Source organism: Varroa jacobsoni, unplaced genomic scaffold (assembly GCF_002532875.2).
Source record: "Varroa jacobsoni isolate VJ856 unplaced genomic scaffold, vjacob_1.0 scaffold_38, whole genome shotgun sequence".
Lineage (NCBI taxonomy): Eukaryota > Metazoa > Arthropoda > Arachnida > Mesostigmata > Varroidae > Varroa > Varroa jacobsoni.
The window spans coordinates 1-25,174 of record NW_019212940.1 but is presented as its reverse complement, the minus strand read 5'-3'; the positions used below and the strand labels follow the sequence as shown (position 1 = coordinate 25,174).

General features: G+C 39.4%; 2 protein-coding genes and 1 long non-coding RNA gene across 5 annotated transcripts in view; 2 read left to right on the top strand and 1 right to left on the bottom strand.

The window, feature by feature from the left end:
• LOC111259942 (uncharacterized) overlaps positions 1–10,752 on the top strand; it is a 14,943-nt gene extending 4,191 nt beyond the window's left edge. Inside the window, exons 2-4 of the mRNA XM_022832353.2 lie at positions 5,832–6,472; positions 8,799–9,068; positions 9,209–10,752. Coding sequence (XP_022688088.1) covers positions 6,268–6,472; positions 8,799–9,068; positions 9,209–9,309 — 576 coding nt within the window. The 5' untranslated portion in view covers positions 5,832–6,267 and the 3' untranslated portion in view covers positions 9,310–10,752. The remainder of the gene's footprint in view (positions 1–5,831; positions 6,473–8,798; positions 9,069–9,208) is intronic.
• Positions 10,753–10,895: 143 nt separating this feature from the next.
• On the top strand, positions 10,896–23,303 carry Msh6 (DNA mismatch repair protein Msh6). Of its 3 annotated transcripts, none has more exons than XM_022832253.2 (22): positions 10,896–13,775; positions 14,415–14,653; positions 15,083–15,313; positions 15,492–15,582; positions 15,804–15,943; positions 16,146–16,280; positions 16,508–16,643; positions 16,803–17,404; positions 17,683–17,794; positions 18,067–18,254; positions 18,527–18,652; positions 18,952–19,050; positions 19,404–19,559; positions 19,771–19,864; positions 20,316–20,470; positions 20,850–20,963; positions 21,149–21,250; positions 21,374–21,448; positions 21,684–21,801; positions 21,916–22,140; positions 22,442–22,563; positions 22,758–23,303. In XM_022832253.2, exons 1-22 carry the CDS (start codon positions 13,712–13,714, stop codon positions 22,854–22,856), a joined length of 3,423 nt encoding a protein of 1,140 aa, XP_022687988.1. In that variant the 5' UTR covers positions 10,896–13,711; the 3' UTR covers positions 22,857–23,303. The 3 variants fall into 3 exon arrangements, with proteins under 3 accessions (XP_022687988.1, XP_086824162.1, XP_022687980.1); XM_086968036.1 differs by having other exon boundaries at positions 14,412–14,653; positions 15,086–15,313; XM_022832245.2 differs by having other exon boundaries at positions 14,412–14,653.
• A 242-nt stretch (positions 23,304–23,545) lies between these two features.
• Positions 23,546–25,158, bottom strand: LOC111259978 (uncharacterized). The gene is made up of 2 exons (XR_002679973.2): positions 24,923–25,158; positions 23,546–24,776 (listed from the first exon to the last, which is right to left on the bottom strand). It is a non-coding gene; the product is annotated as an uncharacterized LOC111259978 (long non-coding RNA).
• Between the last annotated feature and the right edge of the window lie 16 nt (positions 25,159–25,174).

Below are 25,174 nucleotides of genomic sequence, written 5' to 3'. Positions count from 1 at the left end.
GTACATTATTGGCGTGCAAGTACATTATTGGCGCGCATGTACATTATTGGCGCGCATGTACATTATTGGCGCGCATGTACATTATTGGCGCGCATGTACATTATTGGCGCGCATGTACATTAGTGGCACGCAAATACGTTATTGGTGCGCATGCGTGACAAATTGCGAGGAAACAGGTTGGAAACAGGATGGGCGGACTAGGAAGAGCATTTTATGTGAGCTTGAAGCTAAGAAATCATGCGATCTCTTTGAATGCAGCACACCTTAGCTGTGGATAAACGTGTGCTTGCGTTATCAGTACGGCTAGGCAAAAATTAAGAATGTTCAGTTAGTGGTTTCCGTCTAGCTCTGGCAAGGCCGTTTACTAGACACTCAGTCTCTAGATCGAACAACCAACAAGCAGTTTGGAAATGGTGCTATTTAGTAAAACATGCTTGATAGGGTATGCTACATATATGATTACAACTGTGACAAAAATAATTGACCTCGTGCTATTCTACCTAAGTGGTACGCGCGCAAGTGAATTAGAGTAATAAAAACTAATAACGCAACTTTCCGTTACGTTATGTATAATTGTCCCTAATTAAAGGTTGCTGGACATTCTTTATGTAACATAGTAGACTTGACCTAAATAAAACATCTGTAGACGTGCTTACGAGTTACATATTCCTAGAAATGCTAGAAATTTTCTATGCGATACGAAGTCATTTTTATTAGATTAAAGGCGTAGATATGTTCGAGCGATCATAATTGATCCATTGCATAAACCACCAACACGTGCTTTCTTGAAATCTTCACAGCTCAACAGCAAGACTAGCCAATCTAGAAGCTCTTTGGCGTTTCAGCGCTTTTTACGTCATAGAATCTCCATGACTTTAAATTGCAAAGGACGTGAATGCTTGGTTCGCTGCTCCAGGTCAAGCTGTTAATCGGAATGGCGCTAGAAATTGTGTGGTCACCGTATCATGTCCCTTGTCCTTGTTCTTCCATTTCATTGCATTGAGTGGGATTTCTTCCATAATGGCAAAAACGTCTACTGTATTTTTGTTTCTCTCCGTTTGCTCCCTCTGTCCACTGTTAAGGGTTTACTATATTAGATTGCAGCTAAGCTGTTACTTGGGCCTGCCGAGGTACTTTCAAGCTCATACTGATGCCGTAGTATTCTAGTACTTATTATTAATTGCTGTTGTTGTTAAGGGCCTGGTTACAGAGTAAATTTTGTCCCATCAGATTCAATGATTCGTCCCGGTTTGCTGAGAGCTCCGAGGAAATCCCGTATCAGTAGGCACAGGTGATCAATTGAACTAGGTACATACTAATCGATACGTTGGATACGTTATAGACTGATTTGACGATAAATATTAATAATAGGGAGTAACGAAACTGGGACTCTTTTTTCATGAACCTAACGTCACGCTCTTCTAGAATTTTCTTCTGGAAAGAGGAACCTTGTTTGAAATGGATTAAACGTCGTAACTATCAGCTGCCTTCAATAAGCACATGGCTAATACAAAGAAGTGTTTAAGATTATGCGAAGAATGAATCTCGAAATTATAATTGAGAATCTCATCACAGCAGATTTTAGTGCGTCTTGTCTGGCATGATTGCGTGAATAAAATATGTAGTTCTTACGCCAAAACATGAGTATTATTATATTATATAATGACAAATCATTAACCAAGCAGCTAGGTTGCTATACTTCAGAGTGATAAGTACATTCAAGACGCAGGTGTTTTTCAGGTTGACTTGATGAACACGACCTGTTCTAATGACAGCACCTGTCAGCATGGAAACTGTTCTTATGCAACTTTACCCATTGAAATTTACTAGACAATCTAGAAAAAACCATATTCTCCTGCACAATATACTAAGCAGTATTTCACGTGTGCACATGTACATTATCATTTTTGAAAAAGTTAGTGACAGCTTTCTTTCAGTGACAAAATTTCGAATACTGTGGGGCAAAGTTTAATTCTGCTGTTAGACAGTAACTGTCATTGCTGCAATCGTGACGAATCCTTAGAACTAATGACGTGAACGTCAACGCAATTGAGAGTGTATTATTATGAAAAAAGCTCTACAGGTTAACGTGGGTTAACGAAGTCATATCTACAAATCATATCATGTCTAAGAAACCGATTATCTCTTGCATCACCGTTTTGCATATGGACACGTAGACCTTGTCCTGAGTTTTGCTCGTTCTGGTTGACATGTATCTTTTGTATATCAGGATATTTTTTCGAGTATAGGAAAACGTAGCTACTGAGAGTGTAGGGCATCTAATCAGCATAGCATTATATCTTCCTAATAAACCGTAAGAATGATTCTCCAATTAATGACTAAATTTAAGGTGCTGTAAGTAGGCGAGTCATATTTCGCGTTGTTGTTATGACAACAGTGCGTAGAGTTATATAATTATCAGAGCATATCAATACATTGTATAGTCCGAATGATATCAGGGTCGCCATTTGGCAGGTAAGCAGGTGTCTGAGTCGATATTTTGCCTAGTAGATCATCAATAATTTCATTGTATTGTTATATAGAAAACAAATTGTTGATTCTTTTATCACTCCTATGACAATAAGGCTAATAATTTTGACATAAATAGCACCAAGACTTGTTAATTCAATAAGACTTCGCTGACACCACATTTTTTAAAACGCGCAGTAGCTAAATAGGCTAATTTCGTACCGGACAGAAACGGGCCTCTGTGCTTTAATTCGTCAGGAAAACAAAGTGAAGCAGGCTTATTCTGCAAAGTCAAGGACAAGTCATATAGCGGGTATACAATGGTAAATAGATTCAAAACTATTTGTGTGCCCATATTTTCGATTTATATGAAAGTTGCCTTTTTCGAGTGATTGAACGATTGTGATTGTATTTAGTTACATTATAAAATGCAGACGTGAAGTAATGTCCGTGATCACACAGGCTACTGCCATAATTCGCGAAGCAGATAAATTATTTGCTTTGTGAAGCTTCCATATATGAGGCAGAAGATCCCACTACATACATCTCGTACAAATGTATAAAAAATTAACGTAAAAAAGGCTTTATGGCGAACAGCTGGACCTTTGTTCAACGCATTTCACTTTCGACGCATTTTGACAAGTCAAATATCGGTCAGTTACGTAAAGAATTTCTTGGTGTTTAACGGATTTGGAAGTATTTTTCATATGACCTTTGCAGTGTTTCGCACGTTTAAAGTTAGACTGTTTCAATATTAAGTTACCAACGAATCAGGACGCCAATAATGTGCTTGTTTTGTGCGTGAATATTCAACTCCCAAAGTGACGTTTATATACGGCTTGTTGAAGTTGGTCGTCTAACATGTTAGACAATCACTTGTAAATGTCCCTGCTTTTGTTTAAACCAATTTTGTTCCAGCATTGGTTTGTATTAGCTAAAAGGCCCTCGAAGATGGGGCAGTGAGGTTACGAGCACGAGTATTCTGCTTGCTTAGGTGCACACGCTGTGTATACCCTGTTGTTGTTACGGTATCTTCGCGACGCTTGGAAATGCCAGAGCTATACAACCAAACGAATAGCCGGACGCCGAATGCACGCCTGGTTCCTGGCTGGCCTCAAATGCAGAGGGAGGGTGAATGAGCTCTGCGAGATACATACAACTGAGTGGAATGTTAACGGGAGTGGGGCTAATGAGGCAGGACGTTCGTTGTACAGTGAGTCATGTTAGTGGTAGACGTTATCACCAGGGGTTGCTTCTTATTGCTTGACGACCAATGTTCGAGCCGGCGGTGATTATGATCATCATATTTATATAAGGGACTTGTGCCATGGTAGACGGTGTCTATAATAGCTCAGTTCGTAAATAATTTCCTGCTAACCTTAGGGACATGTTGTAATTAGATTCGATTACGGGCATAGAATCACCGATCCTCGCATAGAAACACTAGTTGTCTGATGGAGCACTTAACGACGATGCCGAACTCAAAACAGACTGTAATCGGTAGGCGACGCGTGAACTATTCGCGAAATATATTGCTGTCTGTATTTGGTTGTTAGTATATTAGCAGTCGTAGATTGTCATTATGTAAAAAGCAGAATAGTGATTGTTACAAAGCTTTATTTGCATTTGGTTGCAACCCGTGATTATTTAAGGTGCACGGCTATATGAAATGACTGTGAAGATTATTCAATGAGGTGATTGTAGCAGTTAACTATCTGCTTAAGTAGTGACTCGACGTGAAGAGCGGACGTGCACTTTTTGACTCCCCATGTTTTACTAGTTGATAAATAAGGGTACCTGATTTTGTACTTAAGACGTACAAGTACTCCCATGTTTTACTATTTGAGAAATGAGGGTAACTGATATCTTGTACTTAAAACTGTTGGACAGAAATTTGGATACAATATCAAAAAGTGCCACGCAAATCAGAATTACATTGGGTAGGCCAATGGGTGGCAGCAGCAACATTGGCCTATAAAAATTGCCCAGGTTCGTGCACCACACTCTACTGCTGTCACGGTTCACAAGTGAGCGCGCATTATCAAAAAGCACCGAATATCTGCGATAAAGGTTCACCATAAGGTTGTTGCATTGAAGCGCCAGTCCGTTTGTCAGCGTAGTACCTACTAACGACCTTTACACTAGAAGTGCATGAAAAGCAGTGGGCGAGTTGCCCAATGTGCATCGAACGAAGGACGCCTATTGAACAACAGCGACTTGGGCTACCGGTATCCGTTTCGTCTGAATCGACAGTGGCCGCGCGATACCCGCAGCCTTTCTCCTTCCCATTCGATCGGCCCGCCGTTCCTATAATATAATGACTACCATTGCCTTCATCGACCGTCGTCTGTCTTTCCCACTGCTCTGTCATGATATCATATACAACAGTGTAGTTAAGCGTGTCTTTCGCTAGCTTTTAACGTACACATCGTAACTTAGCCAGTACGCTATTTAGTTTGGTCCGGAGATCCTGTACGCAGTAGCCTCATGGCAAACAGCGATTCCGGCCATAGCAATTTAGTGGGCGTGGTGTGGCCGTTTAGAGTGAAATCACGTTTGCTTCGCCATTTTGTGCTGAGTGCCACTGACTCTCTGTAGTTTCCTTTTGCTTGACGCAAGCGAGAGTCCACTAGCATGTTTCAAACCAGTTCTCTGCTCATGAGCAGTGGCTAGTGATTCCAGTATGTGTTAGATGAGCGGCTGAATGAAGAAACCACTAAGTTACGATGGAATGACGGTACCTAAAGAATATTAACTCACATTGATGTTCTTTGGCAATACTTAAAATCTGCTTGTATATGTATATTACCGTTCTATCTATAACAGTGCCAACTTTTGACTGAAACTTGTTACTGGGATGGTTAGTTCGGATAAGCCAGATGAACTGCCTCTGACGTAACTGCGTACGAACAAAAAGCGGAAATGTTGGCATGGCTTTCCACTCTGGATATTTACATGCAATCTTGTATGTCGGCAAAGTAGAAGAAGAAAAACTGTTTCCAGTTTTTATCGTATTTATGACAGAATGAAGGAATCATAAAAAAATTATAAGTTATTCACCTGTTTACCAATCATATAGATGATTGGTAAATAAATAAAACTTAATATTATTAGGATTACTGTAATAAGCTGCCGTCAAAACGCCTACAGATATTTTGTTAAACCGTTTCGGTATTTTTTTTTGGCGCCTTCAGTGCGGAGCTACCGGAACAGGTATTACATTATAATACTATAGTATAGTAAAATGTGATACCTATCACAGCTGCTGTTAGTGGGTTTCTCGATCACGCTTACCTGTAGGATGGAGAACCCTTAGCTAATTTGCGCTTGTTTATAATTCCATCTACTTGTATCGCTTTCAGGTATTTAACGCTTCATTGGCGTTAAATTAATTATTGGAATCATTCGCCGCAACCTTCGAAAAGAGGTAGAAGTTGCAGCGCTTAATCATCCTGCCGCTTGCCGACGATCTTTATTTCATCGTACGCGGCCCAGCCATATTTCATTAATCATTACAATTCACCGACATTTTGGTCGTGTGTAACAATTGTTGAAAGGATTCTTTATCGGCCCTCCCCGAAGAAATTCGAATCAGTTGACTTCAATGCGCTTTTAACCAAACCGTATCTCTAGGAGTAGTTTCTTGACTCCATATATTTCGCGTGATTATCCCAGGCTACCCCGCGACTCCTATGAGCGCACCCATCTCTCGAAGTGTCTGTCAGATTTGAAGTGGTTTTCGCTCTTCACGATTTACGTCGAATAGCCTCTCTCGTAAAAGACAAATAAAAGGGGAAAATGGCTCACGACAGCACAGCTCCTACTGCTACGCCGGCCGGACCGACCCTCGGTGGCCGGTCATCTTTCCTTCCACAATGGATGCGTCAAAGCCTCGAGCACCTCAGCATGAAGACCAACATGGAGGAATATGGCACGTCACCCCCGGAGAACGAGAGCCTATTCCTGCACGAGGGAAAACTGCCGACCTACTCGATGGCTACCCGTAAGTGTATTATTGTTTGCAATCCGTGTTTTCCTATATGTATGTCTATGGTAGAATGACTGCGATTTCTGATTAACGACTGGGTATGACCGTTGTAGAACGGCCACGAAGTTTCGGCTGTCATATAGCAGATGAAATCAATTAGGAATGCCACTGCATGTATTCCTTTCCATGCGCCAATGACCCCCCCCATGTTTTTCCGGCCCTTTGTGTCATTGCGAATATGAACAGAAAATAAACACTAGCGTTCACTGAATATTTGTCCTGCCTTTTCCAGACCTACCTTAGGTCTGAAATTTGAATCTGAATTTTGATACCTTGAAGATCAAGGTAAAGACCACTTGAGAATTATCATTGCTTCTGAAGTCTTTCCTAGCCGTACTGGCAATTTCTACGAAATTTGATTGTAAAGGAAAGATATTCTATCTAAACAATAGCACAATGCTTAGATGGGTAAGTCTAATTAATAGGCAACAATTCGCGACATATAATTCTCGCTCATCGCTTAGCCGATGTCGAGTTTACGATAATATTAGACGACATGACAGTCGCACAGTACCTCCGCCAGTTGTTATTAATGACTAACACAAACGACAACGAGGTGTTGACGTTCTTCGCATTTACTATTATCAGTTCATAAAATAACTTCGGCGCGTGCCTTGACGTACTTTCGAAAGACCATGTCGCGTGATCATTCCGAAAGTACTCCGTGCAGATTTTTAAGTGAAGTAGCTTATGGGCGACGGGCAACTTCATACTGAATTTCTCAGTCTTCGAATTTTTCTGCAGAACATCAGCTTTTATTCCCTCGCTAGTAGCAATAGATGGCACTTTATAATAGGTGCCAGCGGAAATCGCGAGTACTGATAAAGCCGTTGTCAAATATCGAAGTGTTTGGCTGCGTTATTTATCCTTTTTCTAATAACGAGGTTCCTGCCTGTCCGGCAGCTGCATATATCAATTTCTTGAGTAGACTTTGAGCGCGTTTTTTTATTTCACTGACCCGTACTACAGACGTAGCTACTGCTGCCGTAGCCAATACCCCCCCCCGCGTGCGCGTTCATATCGTTTGTTGGCTGTCCGTTGGCTTGGTTCCAGCCCGGCCCAAACAACGAGTTTTGTTAGACTCTGCATGTATTCTTGATGAAAGATTGCATGGTGATTAACCGCAATTTGACGAGATACTGCCTCCATACAACTGTTTGCACTCGTTAGTGATTCTTCAGTGATAGTTTCGGTTGACGTCGTAAACCATTTTCTTTCTTTGTCCGGAAGCTCTCACTACTTATTAGCCTATTCTGCCAAAGTGGCTTCTTGGCTTACTATTACGTGCTCTCAAAGGAACGTATTTCTAACAAGCTTACTTAAATGTTCTGTATTCTGCGTTTGGCGTATGTGTTCAATAGCACAATGTTTTCCCACTACTCGATATATTGTAGGTACATGTTTCTTCATACCCTATCACGGCTATCCACCTATGTTAGGTCCCGGTTTGCTCGTATTAGCGGATGACGCGTTTCGGCGTAGGAAAACTTACCAGCTGTGGATAACAGGTTGTTACGACAGAGACAGACATTTCGTCATCCGTTGGCATCGGTGTCTGGAAATGTTTATGCGGCTCTATCGGTCTAGTCATATGTCCAGACGGTTCAGGGTAGTTTGATATAGATGAGACACGGACTGATTGCGGAGATTGTGGCAACTGATATAAATGAAAACACTCTCGCTGATCAACAGAGTACAGCAAGAGATTAGTGCGACTGATGCAAAAACAATGTTAACTGGTGAACACGTTTGTCGGACTTAGTCGTAATTTAGTTATCATTGTGTAAGAAGACTATTACGTTTGGCGCGAAGAACAAGAAAACAACTGGATAAAGTGCCATGCCTACGAAACGTGCCTTTCTGCCGATGTTACTCGCAAAACATAAGAATATTAAAAAAAAACTTCCGGTACCATTTTGGTTGTATACCCCAACCAATACTACAGCTGTTAAGTCTCAAAAAGGAGCACAACGTGCATTGAACAGCAATTACGTTCTTGTATCTAAAATATGTAAAAACACTCAGCGGATAATAAAAGACTCAGCGGATGTATCCCTATTCGCAAGCACAACAATGAGCAGCTAACACTGGTCATATCGGACGCTGCCAATCATGGGAAATTTATGAGACATGCGATGTTCTGCTAAAACAAGTTATTACAATACTGTATATTCGCTAAATGCTCTGTTAAATGCAATCGTCTGCAGCTATTTGGTAAGTGATTGTCTTGGACGGTATTGTTTGATACTAAATGGTTACTTTATCTGTTTTCACTATCCAGTGGCTGACGGGAACAAAAAACCTGACGGCTTAATGTTTCGCGCGAGGGATCTGATTGTGCCTCGAGCTCCACGCTCGCTTTCCGTGGCTCCCGCGGTGCCGTCAACGGTCGGTATAGCCACTACCGGAACCAGTGCAGATCAGGTGTGCCCTTCTGCCTCTGCTCCACAATCGGCGGCCACCACCCCCACTGTAACACCCCAGCAGTCTCCCACCTTCTTCAGAAAGATACTCGCTAACTCTGATCTCGGCTACTCACAGTGCAAAGGAGGTAGGTATTTAAACAACGAGTCTTACAGCCTGTATGTTCTACGCATTACGCTCAGGAGATATCGGTATTCTGAGCCTAATGCGTGTGCTTTCCTGCAATTAATCTTATTTTTTTTCCGTTCGTTCGCTGCCTGCTAATAGGTGCCGCGCCCGAAGCTGGAACTTCCTACATGGCTCGGTTGGTTCCCGTCAGTTGCGTCACCAACTTCGATCTGAACGCCGTTTCTCCAACTTCATGGTAGAAGGTGGAACGGGGAGCGAACTTAATGTCTGCAAGGCAGAGCAACTAGAACCTGAAAATTGATCGATCCTGCGGTAGTGACTGCTCGTATGGCCGCATAGCTGGACGTAAAAATGTATTCATCCGATCCGAAGCTCTGGCAGACGCAAATATAAACAGATAGGGCAACGCCCCAGTCGAATAAGCTGGAGTGGGCTCTGACCCTTACGACGAGCATCCCTTTACACACCCTACTCCATATTAAAGATATATGATCAATCACATCTAACTCAATAATTACTCAGAAATTGCTACTAAATCAATCCTGATAGACGCGCAGGAGGCGGAGGGCTCAACGAGAACAACAGTTTGATAGACAAAATTTTATCATCATCATCAATGAGAGCTGTTCAAAGCGAAAAGTAACCCAATTACTTAATACTAGAAATAATGCAAATTCGACAATGTGTAATAAATAATAGGGCGAGCTATATGTTAAAGCAAACAGCTAATGATGGAAAATTTATGGAGATTTATTCTTATACACATAGCCCAGATGCTATGAGATATGATGATTGTGTATTGCATACAACAACCACCATGAACATTGACGTAATTTCTGCCAAAATTGGTATGTCGAGTCATTCGATTGTTCGCATTCGGGCGAAGAAATAAACACACTACCTCGTGATGTTTCTGTTTCTGTTTAGATAACGGGAATGTGAATAATGTTTGAAAAATGGGACTATTAGAAAGTGTATCGAATATGGTGATATTTTGATGGTGATGATGATGCCGCCACAACAGTTGCCATTAACTTTTTGAAGAGGAGGACTCAAACCTGAAACAGTAGAAGTGAATAGAACGATGTTTAAACCAATAAACCAAATACGTTCTCAGAATCTGCGGTAATTTGTAAAACAACAACTAACGATATGCGGTTGTGTTTAAATAATACAGTGCAGAATCTTTTATTAATATCTTCGATTAGCGGGAAATTTATCATTGTGAATCATTTGTTCATATCAGGCTGGGTCAGCATCTGGCGACGTTTGCAACGTTTAAATACATAAAATTGATGCTTTCATTTTTTCATTGATGTTTCATATTTACTAGAACACCGTTAACGCTAACATAAGTATTCGGCAAAATTGATTTGATTTAGTATTATAATGTGCATGAGTAGTGCATACTTTTTTGCATTGGCTGCGACATCATCATGTGTCCTGATGTGACTTAAAAGAAAGTGATGAATTTTTGCAATAAATTATATCTCATATGGACTCTGTGGAATGGACTCAATATGGAACATACAGTGACTATAATTTGATGAAAATTATCACGTATCTAGTAATGAGGAGGTAAAAGTGGAAACATCCATTCGGCTGTATTTTCAGTGTTTACAAACGAATATCCTTCTAGCTTTGAATTGTCCGGGTAATAAAATTTAAGCAATGAAACACAACGAACCACTCAAATTCTTGCACGTGTAGCTATTTTCAATGGAGTCACAAGCTTGACGGTGTAAAAAAGTACTAGGGCACAGCTTTGGAGAACGAGTGCCTATTGATCTTCCACACGTTAAGTAAAACTGGAACTTGCGAAGTAAGACAAAATTCAAACTTTTTCGAAAACATTATTACTATAGGTACGTACCTAATACATAGTAATCGCATATCAACGGAAGGTTTTTCTAAGTAGTATAATGGACTACAAAGAACAATCTGAAAGAGGGTAACGTTTTCAACGGCGCTTGTATACCAGTGCAGTGAGTACGTATCTATTTTAGCCAATTTGAATTAAGCTGGCACTCTCAAAATGTTAAAATACGGCGGGTTAATTATTATTCATGTTCGCTCTTGTAGTTCATTGGAACTATTTTTTATCATGTCATATTTTGAATCTAGCGTTATTTAAGAATGTGCTTTCTTGTAGAGTCTTTATTTGACGTTTATTAGGCTAAAATGTTCTCTGTAAAAAATTATTATATTGTATTTCGGGCTCCTGTTCGTATTGGCGTATCAAATAGAAGCGGAACATTCAACTTAAACTGACTTGGTCTGCGAAGGCTTCTATCAAATGTCTTAAATCGAGTATGAGTTCTCTTTCATGTCAGAGCGTATCGCACTGCGAGCCACTTGTTGGATGGGATACCTAATGGTAGTGCCGGGCGTAAAACTCGCAGCTTCATTTGGTTAAGGCATATTGGCCAATCCGACGGTATAGTCGCTATAGGTATAACAAAATAACGTAAAAATAAGGGTTAATCTGTAGCTAAATTGACGAAAATTACGAAATTCACATCGAAGTATATGCTCTTGGCGAGACATTATCATCCGACGAACCATTGAGTAGAAGGTAACCGGAAACATGATCAAACGATGACTACTACTCTGACGTATTTAAACTAGTAAAAAAAACAGACTGTTTGATCCGAAGACATAATTTTGTCGAGCGGTTATATATTTACTAGTTCACATACGTAAATTTGCTGTCTGCTAAGAAGTAGACAAATCGACGTTTGCAGATGTTGTTTTTGAGTTATTTAATGTGAAAGAACAACCAGATTTTCGTCTGGGTTTATCTTTGAAGAACATTGTGCTATTCTGGCACTTGGCCCAGGCCGGTTCATTGGCGTCTTGCTGGGTCACTATAATAGGCGCTGCCGGTTGGTATGCCAGTCACCCATAAATTACTTCAGGAAATTCAGTATTCAAGCAAATTTCATTAATATCTAAATTAAACAGATTGATTCATGTGCAAACCTTCTGTTATTATTTTAGAGCGGAGTCTCTGTTGCATACAAGACTAAGTGCCCGTTTCACCAGTTTAAAACCAGCATTTGACTAGCTGCTTTTCAGAAGACACACCAGGACAGGAATGTGGCAAACGATTTTTTGCTGAATATAATCTAAATGATGCGATTAAAAGATGCAATTTTGCAGAGATGCAATCACATTTATGAAAATGTCTTTGTACTAACTATAATCCGCGCTTGAAGGAATATTAAGGTTTAATAAATACATGAGGAATTCAACTTACGAAACAAAACAGCTTCTTTCTACCTTATATTTGTTCGGATGTTGAACGGTCTGGAGTAAAGTAACCTTACCGGACGTCTTTCGATATCGAAATGCTCCTACTTAAATCACTGACGTCAATTACAGGGTACGTGAGTAGAAAATTTGAAAATTGCCGGGAAACGTTAATCGACTTTCCTTTTGTTTGATGGAAGTAAAGCAAACAGTCTGCATAATCCATGTTTGCCAAATATTTTACCATAGTAGTGTATTTCTAAAATTATGGCAGTTTCATAAGAATTTCAATAGCTTGAATGGAACAGCTCAATATAAATCTTTCGCCCTATAGAATGGTTCCTATGCTACAGTTCTGCTATGATACAGTTGTTAACGTTCTTTTTTGTATGCACCGGCGTGAAAATGAGCAGTGAAAGTAGTGGAGGGCATCACACCTTCGTCATAACGGCGACATCGAATAATGTCAAAGCCACGTGGCGCACTTATAGAAAAATCCCACGGCAAGAACCGAATACGTGCCAAGGCTAAACCTTGTGAAAAGATTAAGCTCATATTACTTCACTTTTGTTAGAGACACTACGTTCGCCCATACGTTCGCCTTTGTTTGCTATATCTCTGCATTTCTATTGGACGAAAAGTACACAAAAAGATCCAGGTCGAATTTCGAATATAAAAACATTTGCAAAATGTTTTTATATTGGGCCTATGTACCCAAAGCTATCGATGCAACGAGAATATAATACAAGCATGTCTTAAGTACCTTTGGATATACAAAATACTATCGTGGCATTAATAAACAATTGAAGACGTGCATTCAGATTTCGTGTTCTTGAAATCGATTTCGTAAACAGCTGAACTATGGGTTTGTTTCTGATATCCGGATAAATCCCATGGAAAACATGTTGTGATTTTTCAAATTTATTTTTTCTTAAATTAAAAGAAATCCCCTATATATTTATCCTCATGATACGAATCACCTTCAAATGTAAACTCTGCGAAATGCTTGTTCTTTGATACTTTTTAATATATTTTATATAATTTAATATAATAATAATAAGGACTGGCAAGAAATAAACAGCTCTAGATAAGTCTAGTCGTTTTGATTCTGATTGTTCCTTTGGGCAATATTTAATACATGGCAAATATTTAATAATAATAGTTAACATTATAACTGGGCCATTTAATTTTTTTTATTTTATGATTTAACGAGTTTGCGTTCCTTCGCATATTAGCCGCATCGATAATGTTTTCGACATCAGAATTTGCGCGCCGCAGCTGAAATAGTTTAGGGTGAATTAAGTTCTTCCATGCTGTCTGAATGTAGTGCGATAAAAAGGCGTTTTACGAAGTAATAAAAAAAATACTAGCTGAAGAGATAACTACAACATGAGCCAAAACACATTGTTTGCCTTCTTCAAAAAAGTAGATACGCCATCCAAGCGCAAAAAAGGTAAATGTTTATCCTATTTTAAAGTAGAAGGCTAATCCAGCAATTATACTCCAAATTATTGGGTTATAGTTTTTAGATTCATCATTGTGTTGCATAAAATCTGATTCTGACCCTGATTGTGTTTTTTTTTTTTATGAAAAGCGTATTGTACACTAAGAAATATTTCAGCCGTTCTATACTTTGGGTGTTTTATTTCCAGTTATGCACTTTTTGAGATATAACATTTTAACAACATATAGTGTCTTATTATCCCTTTTTTGTATAAGTAATCGATTTTTTTTTACAAAAACGATGTCGCATATGTCAGAAAGGCTGGCTTTCAACAAGCCTACCATTATACTACGGAACATTGTAATATCTATAATTATTGACGGGGATTATTCTCGACCTTTGTCATCTAAATAAAATAAATATATATAAAAATTGGCATAATCAGTTCGCATCGTTCGTGTCACTTTCCCCACGTAGCATATGTATTTGTTGATATAATTCAAAAGCACATGTTGCTGAATGCACATCTCTTAGGATCATACGTATGCATTGTTATGTAAGACGTGTCGATTCCCATTCGGGCGGGTGTTTAAAATTACTTAAGCCTAAAATTGTTAGAATTGCATTGCCTGAACAATCGTGCAGTAGAAAATGAAAATACGCCTGTGGAAGCAAATAGTATACCACCAAAAACGCCAACGGTTGGTACGCCGCAAACACGCACTTCACGGGCAATGGCAAAAAGTGACTCACCAAACTCGACCCCTAAGTCATCAGCTAAAACTTCCAAGTCCGATACTCCTTTCGCGAGGAAGCAAAACTCGTTCAATAAAGAAGATGGGAAAAAAAGAAAGCCACTAAAGCCTGCCAATGGGGAAAAACCTAAGGTAAACACATATTGAGCTATTTAACGTTAGTAGTGCAAAGTATCCAAGAAACTCTGACACTTAACGATGCTGACAATTGTTCTTTATTTGATATTCTTGAAGTTATAGGAGAAGGTCCCCTTAGTTTAAAAGTGTCTTAACTGCTGCATTGTATCAGAATATTACTTTTCCGATAATAATAGTATAGGTAACTATATTGTACGAAAGACGCTGTTCTTAAAACGAAATTCATGGACCAAATATGTACATGTTTGTCAATTTCAAGCCCACAGTACTTTTGTTCTTAGTTACATAAGCCGACTACACTTTGCTAAACTGAATAACTTTGGTAGCTTTCGGTGTCTATCTGAAAAAGGTTACAAATTTAAACTGAACTGAGAAACGGAGATGATATAAAGCAATTCACCAGTAAAATTCTGTTCAAAACAGAAGCGAGCTCGCCTGGAGGAACACGATACCGATGACTGGGCTGAAGAGCTGCCGAGCTCCGAGGAGGAAGATGTCGATTCTGGAGATGATTACATTCCGCCGGGTGACGGATCGGAAAAGGGACACGACTCGTCTGATAGTGAACCAGAGGGCGACGTAGAGATGGAGCCTGAACCGCCTACGGAAAACGATGATGATGACGAAGATATTGCTGAATCGCCGGTTAAAAAGGTAGTTGATCTGAGTCGTTTAGTTATTATATCACAAAATTCACTTGTCAGTATGCCTGTAAAAGCTGTGTTTTGAAATTGAAGCACGCGTCTCTTAGAAAGACGTAAATTTAACACGCGTACGGTGCTAGATATATTTAAAGCGTTCCATTTGTTGATCTAACAAATTATCGATCTAGTCCCGCCGAGCACCTCGACACTCTCGTAGCGCAATCTTGAAAACACCTACAACTCAAGAGGAATCTGGCTCTTCGCAATCTACTGAAGTCGGTAGGTCGTACACAGCTCACTTATGCTTTTTTCTTTTTCTCTCACCGTTCATTTCAAGAGAAAGTTTGGGCGCAATTCTCTGAAAAACAGTGTGCGCAGTTTCAGCAGTATAAACGATTATTAACTAAAATCTGGATAACGAAAAAAGGATACACCTTTCTAAATTGACCACGGTGCACTGATCTTACTGGACTATGACTGCAATTTCCTTTTTGGTGTAGGCATCCCTCCCCAATGGTTGCATCTTACGCTGAACTTCGTAACAGAGCCGCGCGACTCCGAACGGAGGCCAAGGAGTCATCCCGACTATGACTACACAACGCTCTACGTACCCCCTGACTACTTAAACAAAGCCACACCGGTACGCAAAAGTGATGAACCGAAATGCATCATCTAATGAAGTCTAGTTATTGAAATTCGTTGTTAGTATCGGCTGCCATAGCCTTATAATCTGTACCTTTGGTTTTACAATTACGTTCAGGTGAAAAAGATGTATTTCAAACCAAAATACGCCTGAAATATACGTTCCAGGAGTGGTACTAATTACGTGTTACCTATTTCAGGGTATGCGTCAGTGGTGGGTGATAAAGTCTCGCCACTTTGATACTGTTCTCTTTTTCAAAGTGGGAAAATTTTACGAATTGTACCACATGGATGCCGTTATTGGTGTAGAACAGCTCGGACTAACATTCATGAAGGTAAAGTTATTTATGCTAAGGCTGGCTTGTACGATAGAGCATTGCTATGCTATATTAAGTGCCTGTACACGTTCGTTTATATGAATACGTATAACGTGCGTTTCAATTGCCTATTTTTGCGAACTTTATTATAATCTATTCAGTCTTAAGCAGGAGAATTTCCTTTTAACACTTCAGTCTTTAGTTTAGAGCTGAACTGATGGGCAATTTGTGCTGATATTCTGCAGGGTGAATGGGCTCATTCAGGTTTCCCTGAAATTGCCCTGCAGAGAAATATGGAAGCGCTTGTACAAAAAGGTTATCGATGCGCTCGTGTTGAACAGACCGAAACCCCTACTATGATGGAGGAGCGATGCAAAAAGAGTAAGTAGTGCCTTTCCACATTACAATGCCTGTTAGTACAGTACCTCTAGCGCAAGTTAGTAACGACGCCACCCTTGTGTTCACGTTGTTTATTTTCACCAATTTGGTTTTTCATCGTACGGTCAGAGAAATAACAGAAACTAGTGCTGTTTTCTATAGGTGGAAAGACGTCGAAATATGACAAGGTTGTCCGGAGAGAGGTATGCCAGATCTCCAGTAAGGGCTTGCAGCTATGTGGTTCAATGGAAGCTTCGGGTACCTCATATCTTCTTGCCGTAAGGCAGAAAGGAAAACGATTTGGTGTATGTTTGGTGGATACAAGCGTAGCCCGTCTGCATGTGGGCGAGTTCGAAGAAGATCACCAGCTGTCTTGTCTGCGCACTCTAGTAAGCCAGTTTACGCCAGTTGAGGCGCTCCTCGAACGAACATGCCATAATGACGTAAAGCTTATTGTGGAGGCTATCGGTGCAAAAATAATTGTTGACCGGAACCGTATGACGCCCGAGCAATGCCTCACAATGATCCGTGAGGGTAACTACTTCAAGGAAAAGGAGTACCCGATAGGGTTGAAGACATTGCTTAGTGAAGATGATCCTTTAATGTCCACCCCACGGAAAGGCTGCGAATTAGCGGTTCAGTCCTTAGCTGCGATTCTAGATAGCCTTAAGGAGGCACTCCTTCTCGAAGACGTTCTTACCATGGGCGACGTCGAGCCCATTCAGTTCAAATATGAAAGTGGTTCCAGCCAGTACTTGCCGAAGGTAATGACATTTGAAGTAATTAAGCATGCCCATTACGTGTACTATGATTAAGGAAAATCCCAAAACAGAAAATAGTAAAAGTAACGGCTAAAACATTGGATACATGAAAAATAATGCACGATATCAGAAAAATCAATTTAACAAAACCTGTTGTAAAAGAAGGTATCTAATCTTGAGCTTTGTCACAATAATTAGGTTTAACTTTTCCTTTAATAAAAGGGCACTAAACATTTATATCGGTTTCCTGTTTTTTTTTTTTATCTTTAACGGCATTCTAGGTGATGATTCTGGATTCTGTTGCCCTAACTAACCTTGAAATCTTTCAAAACAGTTGTGGATCATCTGAGGGGTCACTGCTATCTACAATAAACTTCTGTTCTACTCCATTCGGTATGATAATGAGCAAATTAATACCCTAAAGAAAGAAACATGTGTTTACTTCTGTGTTTATCAAGCCTTCTTCGAAACAAGTTGACATACGCAACGCTGAGTTAAGCAGGTGGTACGGGTTTAAAGATGGCATGAAAGTGACCAGTTCGAACGTAAATATATAAAAAGTGGCTGATTTAAAAATAATATCATACACTTTTGAGATTTAAAAAATCTCAAAAGTATATGATATCACTCTTTTATTAGTAGTTCTGTTCTTCGTTTGTTGACAGGATTACGTGAACTGAAGAAATGGTTACTGGCCCCATCATGTATTGCCGATGTGATTGAGTCACGTTGGGATGCTGTTGGTGATCTGATGTCAAATAATTCAGTGGCCAAAAAGGTTCAAGAACGACTTCGAAAGATTCCAGATATGGATAAGATGCTCGCCAGAATTCACTCGCTCAGTCTCAAAAAGGTAGTACTACACGACTGACACTCCAGCGCATTGAAGTCTGTCACAGTGAAAGTAATATAGAACCGTTACGGGATCCGCGTAGAGTGGACTTTAAAAGACTCAGCATACCATGATAAAAATCAATAGTTGTAAAATATTAACGTGAAAATTGACTACTAATCTCCATTGGAATATTAAGGGCTCTAAAAATTATGAGTTACAATGACATTTCCTTTTGAAAGATCTTGGTCTAACGAAGTAAATACTTTAACCAACGTTTCTTTTTTCAAAAGGGTAATCATCCAGATTCGAGAGCTATCATATACAACAGTGAATTGTTCGCTAAGAAGAAAATTGAGGAGTTTATTGAGGTGCTGCAGGGATTCCAGGATTCTCTTTTAATCTGTGACGTTTTCAAGGTAATAAACTAGTAACGTTTTACCAACATTACATTTTTCGATCGTACTCAGGCCTATTCAAACATTTCTCATTCAATGTTGAAGGCGAGTGAACTTCTGGATAAATTTTTGATAAAAATTTCGGATAAAGCATCACAGAGATTTTTCTAATACGGCGTGGTTAAACCAACTTTTTGTCAGCCATACACAGGGTTTGCCATTGTATGCATACTGTGGATGAGAAGATATAGCCTGGTATTTCGTGTATGTTGTTGAGGGCTAATACGTAATATGCACATGTACCCATTATATTCTTTCAGGAAGTGAATCTGAAGTCGTCTTTACTCAAAAGTGTAGTCACGAAACAAGAAAACGGTGGCCAATTCCCCGACTTGCAGGATGCTCTCGATTTTTTTGAGGTTTACCCGCTTTTTACATAAATGTATCGATTCGATGCTTTGTGATAGTAGATATTCATTAAGGTATACCTAAAAAAAAAACTAAATATTCATCTTCTGTATCCAATTGAAACAGCCGCAGATATCCTTGATTCACGGCAAACCTGCTTGTTTGAAGGAATCGTTACTCAAATATTTGGCTGTTCTGTATTTAGGATGAATTGCCGTTTTAAAATAAAAATATTAGCTTTGCGAAAATGTATTTTTTGCATATTCTCATTTCGAAAAATTCTTCTCTAGTGGTTGGATTCATAAAACTTATCGTATAGATGAACTGTCGAGAATAATCAGTGCACGGGTGACTTGTGTTCCAGCGGGCATTTGATCAGAAAAAGGCTCTGAAAGAGGGCAAAATCACTCCGGTTGCTGGAGTGGATGCAGAATTCGATGATGCGACGGAACAGGTCAACAAAATAAAGGACGAACTTGATGAACATTTGAAACTGCAAATCAAGCACTTTGGGACCAAGGTCTGTAGTGGGCAATTTATGCCAAACAGCACACGCAAAATGGGTAGAATATGCAAATAATGTTTTCAGATTTTGTCCTCACATAATCTCAATGCCACCTGAAAGCGGGCTGAAATAATTTAACTTTTATTATTATTATGAAATTTTTAGTCCAGCGATGTTGTTAGACAGTAATATTATATATAGATACGTATGATCCTTGAATCAACAGGTGACGTATACAGGCACTGGACGAACAGCGTATCAACTTGAGGTTCCGGAAACAGCGGCTTCAAAGGCGGATCCCTCGAAGCACATATTCAAAGGTGAGAAAATGATGGTGACTAGTTTTAATTATCGTAAATATATATACATACAGTCATCTCTGTACTTAAATATGTCATAATGAGTATTTTCGGCATATATCGATGAGCAAGGGGCTCATAATCGAAATAGGTTTATTATTAGTATATCATTATCTAATCACTTCCAATTTCAAAACAAGTATCTGTGTGGCCCAGTCATTATTTCGTTGGCACGTAAAAGCTCATGAATTGCCCCAAACCTGCACATAGGCTTGGTGGACGTACCTTGTCTAGTTTATATTGGACCGCTTTGTTTGCTATTATGAACGTTGATATGGGAAAAAAATCAAAGCCGTCCAATTGATTCTTACGTTTGGTTTTGTAAGGCAACTGCTTCGTAGGCTAACCGCGAAGCAGTCTTGTGTACTCTTGCATTGCATCTGTATTATGTATATAATTATTATTGTTGCAGGTCAACGAAAAGGCTTTCGACGCTACTCGACAGCGGAAAGTGAGCGATTTTGTGCAAAACTGTTAGAAGCTCAGGACGCTCGTGAAGCGGCAGGAAAGGATATGATGAGGAGAATATTTGTAGCTTTTGATGAGAGGAGGCCCCTATGGAAAAAGGTAAGCACTCTCAGAAATAATAACGAGGCTTGACCAATGATTTTAGACACCATCGGCTTAGTAAACATCTTTGTACATATACCAGTAACAAAAAATTTAATTGCAACCAATTAGTAATTTTTTGTGTTTTTTTTATATCCAGAAACTATACTTCAGTAAAGCGTGTTAGCTTTTGTGGCAACGTCCTAAGAATATTATTAAGGTAGGTCAGCCATATTAAGCAGATTTTAAAAAAAAGCTATCGTTGAGCTATCTTCTCAGGGTATGCAAGGCCCCGATATTGTCTTTTAGTTAATCTGAAGTGGGCCCACATGGAAACCACGTTATTACTGGCTTTTTTAGACGATTTAAAATTTGTTTTTTTCTTTTTTATTCTTAGGCCATCGAATGTCTTTGCGTCCTGGACTGTCTTCTGTCTCTAGCTCTGTACGGATTAAACGCAGGCGGATCAGTTTGCAGACCGAAAATTGTTTCTGCCGCTAACGATACCAAGGTACGCAGATGACGGATCTTCAAACGGTCGTTTTCAATAGCCTGGTTATAGTTCTTCTTTCCAGGTAGTCAGCAGCCTTGAGTTAAAGCTTAAGTAGACATATAATGCTTTACCATTACTATGGGAGTTGTTGTTTATCACGACTCCTAATTGTTTGTAATGATATATCGATTATTTCTGTTTAGCCCATGATGCGCATCAAAAACGGTTCTCATCCGTGCCTGCTAAAGGTCCTCGGAGCGAACAAGCTTATCGCTAATGATTTTGCCCTCGGCATCCAGGAAAAGGTTTGCTTTATAACGTTACGTAATGCAGATATATTTCTATTACACATTTAGACCTTCTTATGTAACTAACAGAAGAAATCAGTTACGGAATCAAATAACATAGGTGCATTCCCTGTGTTATAGGGCCGTTGCAACGGCAGCTCTGTGGCTCTATTAACCGGACCCAATATGGGCGGAAAGTCTACGCTCATGCGTCAGGTTAGTTGCGTAAAGCCACAGAAAGCAATTTTATGTTATATCTTGTTCGTTTACTATAATTTATTATTTAGTTTTTGCCGACATGGAGTACTAAGCTAGTAAAATTAAAGAAGGCGTAATTAGTTGATGTGTATTAGCACATTGCAGTATATGGCAAACAGAACTGAAGTTGCATTAATGTCTGTTAGATTGGTCGAAGCTATTTGTCTGTCCCTTGTATAACCGTGCATTTCAGGTCGGTCTATTGGCTGTGCTTGCTCAGCTTGGCGCATGGGTCCCGGCCGACGAAATGGAATTTTCCCTTGTCGATCGTGTGTTTACCCGACTTGGAGCTTCTGATCATATCACCCTTGGTACGCTATTGTGTATATTTCAAAAAGTGTTTATAGTATTATTGTTGATTTTTTTTTACTGGCTGACATACATTGAATTACTGTTACAAATTTCTTTATCTTAAACACTACTAGGTGAGTCGACGTTCCTGGTGGAGCTCCTGGAGACATCGGCTGCATTCAAACACGGCTCTCGACATTCGTTGCTTCTCTTGGATGAACTGGGTCGAGGAACTGCCACACACGATGGAGCTTCTATTGCTTATGCAGTTCTAAATCGCTTGGTGGGGCATGAAATGCGCACTCTTTTCTCTACACATTATCACGAGCTTGCTTCGGACGTTCGAGACGTTTTCCTTGGTAAGAAATTGTTGGTAGATAGTCCATATGTGCCTAAGTATGCACTTTCTATTTTCCAAAATTTCTTCTCATTCCTTCTTTTGATTTGTATCACTGAAGACTGTGTATTGCTTCATCGGCGGCCTCATTAAACACCTGATTTCCCTTACTCACTTTTCGTTTGATTTTAGTTAAGCTATTTAACATCGTCTACTAATAGCAATTGCCCTGCTCTCCCTAGTACAGCTATAGCTATTTCCTAAAATTTTCATAAAACTAGACCAGCGTTTGTCTAATATTGTTGAGTTTTCCGTTCGACAAGGTCATATGGCTTACGTCGTTGAACGCGAAGACGAGGTAGTCTTTCTATATAAATTTGTCGAGGGAAATTGCGAAAAGAGTTTTGGATTCAACGCGGCTCGTTTGGCAGGTGTTTCACCCAAGGTAAATTGTTGCAAAATCTTTTTGTCAGCAAACTAGTATAAACATGGGCACAGATTAATTCAACAACCCATGCCAAGAAAATTTCTTAAAATCTATGAGTCTTTGTAAATTCTGCGGTATCATATGTATAGTTGTCAAATACATATCGGTGTTCTCTATCATGTCGATCTATGCGGTTGCTTGTGATTTTACAGCTAATCGAGCAAAGCTTGGAAAAAGCCCAGGAATTCGAAAACCAATCGAAGCTTTTACAGAAATTTGCGAGGTACATGACCCTCGACAGTGAGCGTTAGTCGTGGTTGTTCTGGCGTTTTTGTTCTATTCGACCGTTGCTTTACTTAGTAGTAATAAACCGAACGGTCAACCTTCCGTTCAGTTTCACCAACCTCGTATGCTCGTCGCTATGGTAGTTAAAGGGGTTAAGTTGATTATCGAGCGAATTACTTTCACAAATAACGTGGAGTAGCAACAAACAATTGCTATCACTTCTTTGCATAGGAGGGCAGACCTGAGTGTACCTGATATGTTTTTACCTCTCGTTGTGTTTTTTTTAAATGCGCACAAAAAGGAATTCTTAACAGAATAGCCGTCAACCTAATTAACCTAAGGAGTTAATCGCGCATAGAAATTGGTGCTCGATCGGATTTAATTATCTGTAAATGAAATAAAAATATGTAATGCAACCGATGCTCTCAAGTCAATAACAAATAATTATAATAAAAGATCTGTTTAATAATTAATGAGGTCTTTTTTTTAGTTCGTTAGCATCTTCGATATCCTTTCAAAATATAATTCAGATACCATTGTCATAATCGTTTTATGAATGTATTTAAGAATTGCATCTCAATAATACAACAAAGGACAACTTCCAGTTCATTTTGGTGGTGAATAACTTTCAACAGAGCAGATGGGTCGAGATCCATGGATGCGGGATTCAAGCAGGGGTCAGAGATCTCGAACACAAAGATAAAAACAAAGTGTGTAGTTTGCAAGCAGATTTACTTCATTTCGAAGTACCTTCTTTTACCAAGTTGCGCACGCACTGTCAACAACTAACAATAGGACGAATTACATCTGCATATAAAGCATAATATTTTCTAATTACTAATTGACATTTTCAATGAGAACACACAAGCACCCAATTGCGATGTAAGGTACGCTTACGTATAATGATCAGAACTGTATTTTTATACATCTATATATATGGATTTCCTTGGTGTCTTCAGTCATATAACTTCATCCTTATTCTCTCAAGTCATACCGTACATCGTCGTACGACGACAATGTCCCGCATAATCATTAGTTTGATTTTCTTTATTATTATTATTATAACTATTAAGTATTGTGTTGCTATTTTTTTCATGGACGACGATTTCCGTTGAAGTTTTCCTCTGAAAAACACGAACAAAGAAACATGACAACTATTAGTTAGAATGATCAATGGACAGGATCATCGTAATCACTTGATATTCTACTGAATTGCTTTGGGTAAATTGTTAGGGTAGTTCTTATCGGTTGCTTATTGCTTTCTTGCTCAATCTTTACTCAGCCAACAAATCGGTCCCGCCAGCAATTGAAATGTTATTATAATTTTCTTCAATGGATTGTATTATTTAATTTGCAAAACACTTGAATGATGAGCTCAATATTTTTCGATCCAACAACATAAAAAGACTTGCATATGGTTAGGTTAGGTTAGGTCAGGTTAAGATGCAGTAGACGTTCCTGTCTTACCAGTATTTTTTCACAAGATATATTATCTTAGATGTAATAATGCTGTATGTAAATCTATGGGCTATGTAAATAAATCGTAAATGTTTTTGTTTAAACCCGATAAGTACACATAGAACAGGCCATGTGTCGATATTCACCGCAACAGAATATCCACATTTGTTAGCACGCTTTCAATTCCCCGCTCTTTAGCGTCATACGAGCAAGGTACTGGCATTCCGAATACAAAAGAACGCAGCCTGAATAAATAAGTGGCCGCCAACGAGTGGCTCCATGTGGTCGTAGGCAGTTAGCTGGACCGCTTCGGACTCGGCTCATTTTTGTGAAAAATCTTCGACTAAAAGAGTGGTATATTGACAACCTCTACGGCGTAATTCAGTAGTCCAGAAAGACTTGAAGATAATCTCTAGGTGTTAAGGGTTTTAGCGAACGGTTTGGAGGCGTTCCTTTTACAGACAGTTAGCTAACGTCATGCGCGGTTACTGAATGATGTCAAAGACAGGTAAGCATCTAGGATTATTATATATGATCAGGTAGATTCACCTGATCTCTATGCCTGGCGCTCGAAAATAGTAAACAAAGCTTGCCTTAGGATTACACTCGGTGTAATACACGTCTGATACGAAACCTGAAACCGGTGAAAATTTTCATGGAAGCCAGCTCGCATTAACGATTACTTGTTATGAGGCTCGTGTAGAAGACCTTTTTCTCGGTACCTGAAAGTATCTCCATAATTACCCCTGATATATAATGTTGGAATGGTGCCCAAAAAAAATCCTGTTAGAGGCGGGATACCCTCTTCATATGACTAGGTCAATCAGGAAACGTTGTACACTCTAATTTGAGTTTATTTATATATGTTGCTTATTTGTTTACTGCA

Excerpts from the sequence above, each read along its gene's own strand:
- Msh6 (XM_022832245.2), top strand. The coding sequence starts at position 13,712 with ATGAGCCAAAACACATTGTTTGCCTTCTTCAAAAAAGTAGATACGCCA. Across the intron at positions 19,051-19,403 it reads ATGCTCTCGATTTTTTTGAG|CGGGCATTTGATCAGAAAAA; the intron begins GTTTACCCGCTT and ends CTTGTGTTCCAG. Across the intron at positions 22,564-22,757 it reads TGGCAGGTGTTTCACCCAAG|CTAATCGAGCAAAGCTTGGA; the intron begins GTAAATTGTTGC and ends GTGATTTTACAG.